Source organism: Neltuma alba, unplaced genomic scaffold (genome assembly GCF_004799145.2).
Source record: "Neltuma alba isolate B1F8T4 unplaced genomic scaffold, ASM479914v2 tig00006019_pilon, whole genome shotgun sequence".
Classification (NCBI taxonomy): domain Eukaryota; kingdom Viridiplantae; phylum Streptophyta; class Magnoliopsida; order Fabales; family Fabaceae; genus Neltuma; species Neltuma alba.
In genome coordinates this window covers 194755-207587 of record NW_021634320.1, presented here as the reverse complement: position 1 = coordinate 207587, position 12833 = coordinate 194755, and the positions used below count along the sequence as shown (strand labels likewise).

Sequence of the window (12833 nt, the reverse complement as noted above, 5' to 3'; positions counted from 1 at the left end):
AAAAATTACAGATCATTATTAAGGATGGGGGAATACTGTCTTTATTAAAGTGAAATATGTCTTTAATATTTTTTTAGTCTTTAAAAAACACATTTAAAAAAAAAGAATTATTAGCATGTGAGGCTATTGACCTATTACTGTTGCTGGCACTCAAGCCATGGACATTACAAAAGAATGTAAGCTATAATTTGCATCATCAAAATGGATGATATTACTAAAGATCTTATTGACAGATAATCTGTAAATATCTCTTTTAATGCTTTTTGAACATGAAGATATATTCTAATTCTAGTGAATCTTAAGACCCAACTTATCTAAATTTAAATTTTCAAAAAAAAAAAAAAAGATGATGTCCAACACATTACAAGTTTTGTGACGAAAATATTCAAGCATGGATTGTGACAAGGCTTTTGTCAAATAGTGTATCATTTTTTAAAACTTCATAATTGAGTTACGTTGCCAACTGGCTTCGGCCATTTTCGTTTATCAGATTCTTTTTCCTTAAAATTTAATTGAAAATATCAGACAATTGCGAAAGCATTCAAAATAAATGGACAAATCCTTTGCGACGTGTTCTTCTATTTGCGAGCAATATGTGAGAAAGGTCATTTGGGCATGTCTGTTTAGATTGTAAAAATAAATATGTTTATCATATACCGGTTTCATTAATTTTTAAAAGCTAGTTGAAATAACTTCTCAAAATAATCAGAAATTTATTTATTTATTTAGATTCTGATTATTTCTAAACATTTAAACAAACGTCCTAAATTAAAAGCGTTTTCTTCACCCAAAAAAAAGAAAGATAATAATAAGTGATTTCAACAGAGTCCTGTCCTGTTATGAATATTTCAACCATTCATGCAGTGACCATTTGAATAATCATGGAATTCTGACAACCTCGTATTCATGAGCAATTCTCAAGGGTGACTGCTTCGAAACAGGCCTGCTCTCTGACCAAAGCTCCAAGTTGACAGTCCCAGATTCCCAGTGAATAAGACACTTGAATACCTCGTTTGCATTGAATCGGTTGACCAGTGCCAGACCAAGACACTTATCAATGAGCATCCACTCACCTGAGATCACAGTCACCATGAGAATTTTTATCCAGAAATATTTAAAGACGTGTTTTTTTTTTTTTTGGGAAAAAACGAAGAAGCTTAGACAGATATAACAAGACAAAACGAAAGAGTGTTTAAGGGAAAAAAAAAGGCATTATACTTCATGCTTTGATCCGTCAAAAGATTTCTGGGTAGTAATGGGTAAGTCAAATGGTAAATAAACTTAGATTATCACCATTAGGAAGAAGGTCCCCTTCAAAAGATTTCTCCCCGTATTCTGGAAAGACTTCATGCTTTGATCCATCGACTGAAGTAAATGAGACGTGAGACTCTAAGGGATGCAAGAGATTGAATGTTGGGTGAACTCTTAAGCAGACCAACCTACAATAAATATGAGGGAGCACTCATAATTTAGAATATCTGAAGAGTGGTAAAAAATGTATAAAATTAAGACTACACGCTGTCACAAAGAAAATGAAATTGATGAGCTGGTTCAGTGCACAACACAGTGAAAAACAGATCTTGTACACAGAGAAGCTACTGTTGTCACACAGACAAATGCCGAGATAAATTCAGCTTGATGTTTATTATATCATATATGTAATGCTACTGATGTCTGTATCAGAGAGAAGCTGTCAGATAAAACCTTGAGAACCCTCCGGAACCAGCACCAACACTGCGAGCCAATATGCTAGAGTCTATCCGGAAAACTTCGGTAGCATCCTTTGGAAAATAAATCTGCCTTTGGAGAACCAATCCCCCACCAATATCACACTCTAATAAGAGAGATTCCTTCTCTTTTGCATGTTCAAGTTCACGACTGCAAAAGATGAAAACAAGAAGAAATGTAAACAAAACCCTGACAACTTCTCAAGGTTTGAAACTATGTGCAAGGATGTACAGTGGATTCTGCAGCTTTTCAGCAATGAAATTTCCTCAACAACGACATGCGGAAAGGAGACTTACTCAATAACAGAGTACTCCTCAGTACACCCAGCGGAACGATACTCTGTACCACTATACTCCTCATACCCGTTGATCTCAATCCTGCTATGGAGCCACTGTGTGCCTGCGAACAAAATGTAAATCATCAAGCAATTTAGAAAAATATTAGAAACAATATAAACAGTAGATCTAGTTGGCATAAGAAAATCTGACACCCTTTATTTTAATATGGATATCAATCGTAAATCATCAAGCAATTTAGAAAAATATTACAAACAACATAAAATAGTACATCTAGTTGGCATGAGGAAACCTGACATCTTTTTCATTTAATATGGATACAACAAAAAGCACCAACGTTTCAGGAACTATCATCCAAAGAGGAATTTTATAATTACTAAGTCCAGATTGACTAGTTAAGATATGCTATGTACATATTCAGACGAGAGGGAAAAATTCTTCACGCTTAATGGCAGCAATGTTACACAAGAGGAAATCTAAGAAACGGGAACTTCAAAACGGCGGAAGTTACATGAACTGTTATTACCAAAAAATAAAAAGTTAAACGAACTGTGTGTACATTTCCATTCTAAAAAATAAAAAATTTTGGTCTTTGTAAGAAAAACTCAGATAACTTGATGACAAAAAATCAATTCTACCGGTAGGAGTGTGCATCATGGAGATGATTCTACCCCCAATCCAGGGGACGACTTTAAGATCCCAACCACCGCTCTTCAATTCAATGGGAGATTTTGACAGCTCTGTTCCCTTCGGTCCAGAAACCATTTCCACATCAGGAATTTGAATAGCACTGTCTGCAAAATGTTGAGGGAACATAGCACATCTTAAAAAGGAATTGATATCATGAAAAAGTTATTTGGACATTGCAATCCCTTAAAGAAGCAAGGGTCTTTAAATATGTTGTGACGCATAAGTTAATCTCATTCATTAGACACAAAAAACTAGTGAGCACAAAGGATAAAGACTGTAACAGGAGGACAAAGATTGTAACAGCGGAGAAAAGGTTGAACAAGAAAATAGAACTTATAGGCATAATATAAGCTTCAAATGTTTTCGAAGGAATACATACCCAGTCGATTCTTGTATAGCTTCTCACCAGTAGATACCAGCTGACATACCTCCTCTTTTGAAGGCAACATTAGTTGCAGAACTTCTCCATCCATTCCCCATGTGTCAAGCTGCTCAGTAAATTCAACTCGATACAAGTATTCGAGTCAGGGATGCAGCAAAAATTAAAATGAATTAACCGAGGATGTTCTCACAGTTTACAACTATATTAAAATTGCATATTCTTTGTCTTTCCTATCAAAAGGGAACCTCATACCATTGCACCCCCACCAAGCAACAACTGAACATGCAGGCGTCTTTTTGGTCTGTCCCATGATCCTTGAGTTTTGTGTACACTCACAGTAACAGCTGATGATTGAAGTTCAGCCACGTAATGGGTCAATAAGTATTCGCCTTTAGTGAATTCATATCCATCACCATCATCCTCAAATAGGAAACCTTCAGCTTTCCCTGTCAATAATTAATATTATCCTTAGAGCTGCTGTAAGTAAAGTATTAATCTGAAGAGTAGAGACCATATTAATTGTTTTCATGAAAGCTCGTCAATTGCCAAGTCATGAATGAATTTGTGGATGGTGGCATTAAAAAAAAAAAAAAAAAAAGGAATGAAATTATGGACAGTGGACTTACCATGCTCATCTAAAGCCACAAGAAGTGTCAAGTCATCTGATAGATTGGCTTCGCCAACATGCTGAATAGCAGGGCCGACAGGTATAATTGAGCCACCTTTTAAATATAAAGCTGGTAAATCCTGGAATATCCCCAAAATGGTGAAAATTAGAAGGAAAAAAGGATTTGGTACATAACAATACAACAAAACAAATATCAAATAAAACAAGTAGTCGTACCGGATGTGCATCACCAAAATCAAAACCCAGCCATATACCCTTTGGCAATGCACACTCCAAGTTATTCAACCCTTGGCTGGGTGAGGTTCTGATGAAGTTGGAAAAAATAATGAAAGAAGTTGTATCAGTACATTTATACACAAAATGGGAATATCAAACGTTGAAAGCCCAGCAATCCAAACAAGGAACATAACAGGTCCTGAGACCACAATGCTTGTATAGATTTCACAGGAGGAATAAATATTGACAACATTACATTTTCAGATTATAGCATCCATATCAGATAAGGTGCAACCTACTTTAATGAGAGACAATAAGATACAGAATCCATCATGGGAGGAAAACATCAGAAGCTAACAGTAGTTGTCAATAGACATAGAGAATATGGGGACAGATAACTGAAAAATAGCATAATTCCTGTGTACACAGCTATTATTGAATACAACATTTTCCGCCTATAAAAAGGAGGATGAATATTAATGTCACTGAATGTGGATTTACAATGAAGACTAGTGAATTCGATATAATTTTTATCAAAAGTAGAGGTAAATTTCATTCACTATCCCCCTTTCTTCAACAAGTAAAAAGTCATAATTTTAACCAAAAAGTGGTGGCAAGTTGGCAGAAACCTAGTAACCTAGTAGCGTACATAATAGCACTAGGAAAACCGACCTACTTCCCACCAAGACATTAAAAAAGAAAAAGGCGGAAAAAAAAGGAGCCGCTCAACAATTTGACACTCCTCTAGATTGATGATGGAACAGAGTAAGGTAGTGGAAGAACCTTGCATATACTAAAACTGGGCCCAGCAAAAAAGAATCCTCAAGTTTCCTCAAGCTTGGATCTTTTGGATCTGCCATATCAAGGTATAGATAAGTTGTATGCTCTTCAAGGTCGAAATTCATCAACTAAACAAGAGAAACTTCAAGTAGTCAATAAACAAGAACTCACCAGCAAAGAAAGTAGGGGTTGCCACTGGAGTGCCGCTTGTATGAGAGAAATAAAAAAGCGTGTAGATAAGTGGTAAAAGGTGGTAGCGCCTCTTCAATGCCAATCGACAAACTTCTTCACACTATTTAACATTAACTAGAGTTAATGATGCCCAATGTACAGGATGCTAAGTGCATTGAATACAGAGCTAGCAGCAAACAAAGTCGGGAGAACAACAAATAACAATAAATAATATGGTCATGTTAAAAAGAGCTAATATTTAGAAGTTCTCTGATTTATATTATAATTTTAATTAGTTACTTACTTACGCCTTGATGTTGGTATGAAAGTGCAAAAACGTTTTTTTCCAAGTGATGCAATTCTTTCAGCGTATATTTAATCAACAGACCTCCATTTTCAGTTCTTTGTGGTAAAACCATGTTCTTCTTTTCCCAAGGAACATTTTATGTTTTACCTCAGAATAACTGTCTTTTTTTTGGTCCATGAACAACACATTAACCTAGATAAGTTTGATCCAAAAGCTGCATTTTCCAAGGATACATCTAATATCAACAGGGGCACAAATGTTATAGTCCTACTCTCAATCATGTTTATACATAATTTACCTTCTTCAGATCTAAATCTTATTACTACTCCATGATTTCTGCTCATCAGAGAACCTATCGATGTCCCCTATTCCTAAACATATTTCAACTCCTAGTTAAATAACATCCGATGATATTTAGCCAAACCCTACAACTGGTTTGTCTCAGGTAAATTTGCAGGCTTTTACTATGTGACCATGAAAGTAACCAAGTGCTTTGCTTCACCCGGCCCATGTTACCAAGTGGCAGAAAAAATCATTTTTGCATACTACATACACCAAAACATAAAGCAGGAAATAAATGCAAGAGAAATATTTTATTTATTTTTCCATAAACTCACCCAAAGCTATGAACAATATCAACTTTACAGCCTTCATACATTCTGGCTCCATGTGACATGGACTTACTTATTACCTAATTAATAAAACCCAGAAAGTTTGATTTTATATTTCATTTAGCCAAAAATGAACAGACCTCTTTTCCGAAAGACCAGGGCTCATGGTCAGCAGTATCTTTTTCAGAATGCCCACGGCAAAAGGGAAACATGGCACCTATACCCATCCACCTTCCAAAAAGCTTAGGGGTCGCATTTCCAGCAAATCCACCAATATCAGGCCCTGAAAGCGGCTGACCGCTGAGTCCCTGAATATAAGAATTAAGAAGCATGACTTTCAAGTAGTTATAGTAAATACAGACCATATTGACTTACAATAATAATATTTCTGTTCCACTACACATATCTATACAATTACATACAGAAATATAATCTATACTGAGTCTTCACACAACATATATCTGACACCTGAAAATTCATGAAACAAAACAAAAATCATGAACGAGAATCTCATAGGCGCATACAGACTTGAACCAATCTTCTTGAAAGCTGCTCCACTAAACAGGAGAAAGCCAGCAGCAAATGTTGCTCAAGGGAAATATTCTTACCAGCTGAAGAACCATGGAGATGCTCATGTGGAGATGATCCCACTTTGAAAGATTATCCCCCGTCCAGGTTGCAGCATACCTTTGGCTGCCACTAAATCCAGCTCTAGTAAGAACAAATGGACGCTTCTTTTCATTAGCTAATTTCATGCCTTCATAGGTTGATCTTGCCATCAGCAGGCCATATACCTAAGCCACAGCAAAATTATCAACAACCATAAAGTTATAAAATTAGTATCAAAATCAAGACACACAACAGAATCCCATATGACCAAATTACATCCTACTTGTATGGTGGTCCAATACAAGCTTAAAGTTAAAGAATAGTACATTATGATAAAAAGAATGGTTCTGGCAGCCTCCGAGCTCACTATCTCCCCTGTGAACATTGCTTTCAGGCATTGTTTTTGTAACAACCTGGAAAAGAAGAAACGTTAAGAAACAATACACAGAAAGAGTAGCAGATAGGTAGATAAGATATCGTTTTCACTAGATAGTCAGTGGCTAGGAATACCTTAAAGATAGCAGGCTCATTCATATCATTCCATATACCATCAACACCGTTGGAAGTGAAATCTTTAACTAAATTAGCCCACCAAGCACGAACTTTAGACTGTGTATAGTCTGGGAAGACGCAAGGTCCAGGCCACACCTCCCCTAAATAGGAATAGATGTACTTCAGGCAGCACAGAAGGAGGAGGAGGAGTATAGTAACATATGTAGAGAGACCTTACCAATAAAAGGTGTTCCATCGGCCTTTTGAACCCAAACATCATTTTTAGAACCACTATCATAGACAAAATACCCATCTTCATGTTTAATCCCAGGATCAAGCATCCAAATAGCCTTGAAACCATTATCATGGAGGTTTTTAACTAAAGATTTGGGATCTTGGAAACGCTCCTGAAAAATATATAATATGTAAATTCTTCTGTGTAAAAAGAGATTCATAGACTTATTAAAGATAGCCAACCCAAAACAACAGGTCATAGGTAAGGATACTTGAACGAGAATGGAAGAGATAAGGAAAAATATTAATTTTTTTTAAAATATGCATAAGATTAGAAATTAATATATTAGTAATAGTAATTTATTTTTGTTTTGTTTAAATTGTGCTTTTGCTTTTAAGGTCATCAGGGCACTATAAAAAGATTATAAGGCACTTTAGGATTGAAGAAAATGTTGTTTTAGAATTCTGACTTATCTTTCACTGGCATTCTCCTCCTTCTCCTCCTCCTGGCCCTTCACCCTCAGATTTCTAAACACACCTCCCCCACCCCCACCCTCAACCCCAAAGGCAAGAAAAAAGTTCTCCTTCCTCCTCCCCTTCCTTCTCTTGCTTTCATCACTATTTCTAGGTACTGAGTACCTTGCACAAATTAGAGAGGAGATCCATCTTGTATGTGAAACATGGACAGCATCACTCTTTTTTTTTTTTTTTGGCCCGACAGACAGCATCACTCATCACTACATGAATCAGGACGCATTTTCTAAAGATCTGATACAACATGATTCATTAAATTTATCACCAACCTGATCTTTGGGGAGGAAATAAGTTACTGAATACTAAACCAATTTAGCTCCTAAAGAGGATAAAAGCATAAGAACATACCTTATCAAAGGTAAAACATCGAAATCCATCCATGTAATCTATATCCATCCATATCACATCGCAAGGTATGGTCTTCTCCCGGAATGTTCTTGCAACCTTCAAATGTAAGTTGACCACAAATCAAAGAAATATACATGTGCCTTTTAAAATTTAACAACCCATAGAAAGTTAAAACGTAAAACACACAACTGTAAATTATGCAAGAAGCTGAGTAACGTGGACAATGCTATGTTCCTAGTTATTTTGGATGTCTGGTTAGCTACATGAGATATGTGTATGAGGCCTACAGGAATACTAAGACTAGAAAGCCTTATTAGGTAAGAAACTTGAAAATTATTCGAGATTAAATAGTGTTCTTTGTTTGGTAGGGCGGAAATTTTACATATTTGAGCACGAATTTCATATTCCCAACTTGCCTACGTTTCTTGGAATCGTGTTCTTTTTAAAATGTGTGTTATCCCCAAAAGCATAAAAATCTAGGTAAAAAGGCGTCCATACTCTTTCAGTTTGAATATGACGTCAGGCAATTCCAGGCATGGCCATGATTCATAAATGAATCTGATTTGCCGAGATATCTTACATAACTTTAAAATGAAAACATGATTAAAATTTGAAAGAAAATTCTATGTGCTCGTCCAAACAAAGAGTCAAAAAGGGCAAAAAAGTATGTGTAAGAAAAGGAAGGGGAAAAAAATTGTTTCGCACATTATATCAGCATAAGGAGCTCAGCCTTGGTAGAGGAACACATCACGTGATAAAAATGTCATCAGATTGTCATTCAAAAGCAATTACTCATTAAGATCACCATAGGTCAGAGACTGAGAAGCAACAGTACCTCTAAAACTCTCTTGTCAGAATCATAGCTCCAACGGCATTGGTGATAACCCAACGACCATTTTGGGGGCATGAACACAGTTCCTGAAAAAGAGGAGGAAATCATAAGGAAGTATCTTTCTTCCACGGTTCCACCACCAAACTGATTACATTGGGGTCACTATGAAAATGTTTTAAAGATTCCAATTTACCTCTAGCATATGCATATAACTCTAAATATTAAACGCGGGTTATCATCCTAAATAACTAAAACATAAATAACCGATGATCAGGTGCTTATGTAGTTTCATCTTAAAAATAACCAAAATCATGATTTTGGTGGGAAGCATCGAACTGGTAGTATCCAATATGAAACTAAACATGCAGCAACTCTAACAAAGAAAATAATAGTACGTATAACATAACATGAAACAACAAACTGCACACTTTCTGGATTTAACTATACATAAATATTGTCTTCACTTTCAAACAAGGATTTTGATGAACTCCTACCTTAATAAATGATGCTCTATACGCCTAAGATGTTTACAAGACATGATAAAATGGGTACTATTTCTTTTATCAATATGGAATTCCTCCCAATGATGCACAAGACAGGAAAGACCTTGTCCCTTTCAAATAAAGAAGTCACGAAAATTCATCTTAGGTCAATTCCCTATACAATGATATAGTGTTACAATTGTCATATAAGAGATATTGCTCATCATTGAGACATTCTGGGGTCTGAAGCGCTATGGATCACAGTATAATTTGTCAGAAAATTACCGATAGCATGAGATAAAGATATCAAAACAGCAGTTGGTGAAGCAAATGGACCAAACGTAATGACAGGGTAAGAGGAGGGAGCATTAAATTGTATTGTTGATTCTTTCCTCAGATCAATCTGCTCATGAACAGAACACATTAATATTAAACACGTAAATATAAAAGTCTCTTAAAGGTTGACAAGCATAAATGACATAAAGTCAGGTATGAGAGCACCTCACAGCGCCTTGTAGTGTCAGCAAGAATTCCCAGTGCCTCTCCATTTGGAAAGACAGCTAACACCCATGGATGTGATTGGTACAAGGATGTAGTTCCAGGACCAAAACCCCATGCATCTGTGTTCCATGTAAAAACCTGTGAATGAAATTTAATATATAAGCACCAAGATGGCAAGTTAAATTCTAATAACTTGAAAAACAAAAAAGGGACATGACGTACTCTCTTCCCAGTCCTCTCAAGCTGTCCACTGACTTCTCCAGTGCCATAGAGGGAGGTACCTAGAGGCAGCTGTATCAGAAGCAAATTCAGTCTATTTCTGAAGGTAGAGGAAATGGATAAGAAGCATATCATGCAAAAGAAAAAGAACCTAACAGAAGAAAGAGGGACCTAGCACAATGTAAGGAAGGTAACTAAACCACAATACGATGCCAAAAATATGTAAGACAACAGCCATGAGATCCAATGCCAAAAATGAGAGTAGCTAACCTCGAGTTTGATAATCTGCTGCCCCAGAAGACATTCAAATTTAGGAATATATGAAGGAACTTTGTCACTTGTGATTGCCATCTCTCTATCTCTGCTATTTGCAAAAGAAATACTTGGATATGCTGCATCTCTATCATTTACAGAACAATCAAATCGGAAGACACCATCTTCCAGTATAGGCTGAAAAATCATATTCCCTGAGCTGACTTTGCAAGTGACTTTCTCTCCTTGAGAGTAAGCCATTCTAAGCATAAACCTTTTAGTAAGAAGCTTCTTGCAAAATCTCTTCTTTCTACGGCCCAAAAAAAACATCTTTAAATTAGGCGTCCAATAAAAGTAAACCCAAGAGAAATTATTTGTGAAAAATGATCATGAAAATAGTTCCCTGGGATGAAATAAAAATCAGAAGAAAATTGTAAAATGCCATGATTAGGATTAATCTAAAATCAGGACCGGAATAGTCAACAGGAACATATACCTATGCATCAGATAGACTGAAGCAAGCAAATTCACAAAGAAAGATTCAAACTCTAGCAATAGCAAACTACATTTATAAGAATATGAATCTAGCTCCCATAAAAACGAAATACACATCTGGGCCAAATTTCTGTCACATTGTTAAATAAGACACTTCAATTCACAGCCCCCTTCAAAATTCTTCTTCATGCAATTTTGCAGCAAGAACCAACTAGCAATTGGAATTACCAAAAAAAAAAAAAGCTCAACTGCTGATTACCAATTATGCTCCATAAAAGCGAGATAAACCCATTAAAGACAACAGCAACATTGTTCAGAAAATTCAGAGAAATTAGAATCAAAGAATCTGCACTTCCATCAGCATTTCAAGCCCGCGCAGTGTGATATATACCACTCAGGTAATGTAGAACTCAATCTGATAATTAAAGAAGCATGGAGGAACCTGAGGATGGGCTCAAAATGCGAGGATTTTGATCCCGTTAGATCATGCCTCCGATAATCAAGCCTGCATAAACTCACAGTTGAAACAATGAGACTTCCAGCTTGAGCACCTCCAACACGACGTAGATGATGATGCCTGGGCGTCGTCAACCCGAATGCTACCGCGGAGTTACTCAGTTTGTTTGCGCCAATGACTCGTCCTGCTTCGATCATGGCTCTTTATACTGAATTTATAACTTATAATTTATTATAATTATAATAGGTGTATTTTAGAATTGAGTACTGAGTCACCACAGACTGTTATCCAGATGCTCCTCCAAATCCTTACCATAAATAAATGTAATTGAAATGAAAGTTGAAAATATCAGCTAAAAAAATGTTCATTTTATCTGTGATTCGTCATAACGAGTATAATTAACCGCACTAACTGTGATTCTGTGAATTATCATCAGTAACAGCTCATTTTTCACGGGGACTAGACTAGTTTGCGTGAATTTATTGCTAACCGTCAAATTTACAGGTATTAACTCCACAATTTTCTGATATTGATTAAAAAGATTTTGAAAATTACATAGCGCATTTGATAATCGCCCGCTAATAAAATATCGTATAACGTATTTATAACTCACATGTAGTAACTCTATTTGTTTATTTTTGCTTTTACTGCTCATACAATCCACCATGTTCACAAAGATAAGTATAGAGAATCTAAATTATATGCAATCAGATCGCCCAGATCATCATGTACGGTTTCTTTCGCAGGATCTGACGTGCAAATTGCAATAAGCAAGGAGTTCGGGGGCCAGAGGCGGGCCCCACAAGCCCTTGGCGCAATTTCCCCCTAATGGCCACGTGCTTGTGATGGTCGATGGATGCTCGCAAAATCGAAGGACTTCTTGGAAGATTTTTAATTTAGGGCTTATCTGGAAAGATTTAAAAAATCTTTTATAAATACGTTTGACATAAATTGAGATAAAGTTTTTTTCATATAATTATTTTATATTTCACAAATTCTTATTAAAAATTATTTATAAATTGTTTCAAGTGGATCCTCATTCATCCGGAGAGAGGATAAAAAAGAAGCCTTTTCAAGTCTCAATCAAAACGAGGGAGATACCATGAAGCGCATTGAATGCGGTTAGAAATTACAACATTGGATGAATATATAACTTTTCCCTATTTTCACTGTTTTTGACATTAAGCAGGTCCATATCCTTTTTTTAATTTAGAGTGTTTAAATAGAAACAAAATCATGATTTTAAAAATAATTTTATAATATATAAAATAAATATTAAAAAAATATTCTTTTCTAACATATGAAATAAATATAAAGTAATAAAAAAATATTTTTCAAAAGCATTTGCAACACCCCCTTGGGTGAACCATGATTTGCTTTTCCCCTTGGTACCAGCAAGTTCACCTTTCAGTGTTTGGCATTCGGCTTGTAACCATGTTCTGCCCGCCATTGTTGTTCGCTTCCTGTTCGCCCGTTTTAATCTAGAAACAAGGCCTAGGTTAAGTGGTCTGATCAAGTGTAAATCGAGCTAAGTGCCTGAAAATTTAGAGACGCATACGGTGATGCCCG

At 35.9% G+C, this 12833-nt stretch overlaps 1 protein-coding gene across 3 annotated transcripts; it reads right to left on the bottom strand.

Annotated features, from left to right (window-relative positions):
• Positions 1–689: 689 nt before the first annotated feature.
• On the bottom strand, positions 690–11472 carry LOC114749327 (alpha-glucosidase 2-like). Of its 3 annotated transcripts, none has more exons than XM_028937821.1 (23): positions 11250–11472; positions 10331–10622; positions 10064–10132; positions 9842–9979; positions 9626–9743; positions 8862–8944; positions 8027–8122; positions 7149–7317; positions 6929–7071; positions 6745–6831; positions 6418–6603; positions 5950–6117; positions 4892–5012; positions 4724–4793; positions 3941–4028; positions 3723–3843; positions 3349–3542; positions 3094–3202; positions 2663–2818; positions 2025–2127; positions 1705–1878; positions 1294–1439; positions 690–1073 (listed from the first exon to the last, which is right to left on the bottom strand). In XM_028937821.1, the coding sequence occupies exons 1-23, from the start codon at positions 11459–11461 to the stop codon at positions 880–882; spliced, it is 3237 nt and encodes a 1078-aa protein (XP_028793654.1). In that variant the 5' UTR covers positions 11462–11472; the 3' UTR covers positions 690–879. The 3 variants fall into 3 exon arrangements, with proteins under 3 accessions (XP_028793654.1, XP_028793656.1, XP_028793655.1); XM_028937823.1 differs by having other exon boundaries at positions 11327–11349; XM_028937822.1 differs by lacking the exon at positions 11250–11472 and adding an exon at positions 11067–11192.
• Between the last annotated feature and the right edge of the window lie 1361 nt (positions 11473–12833).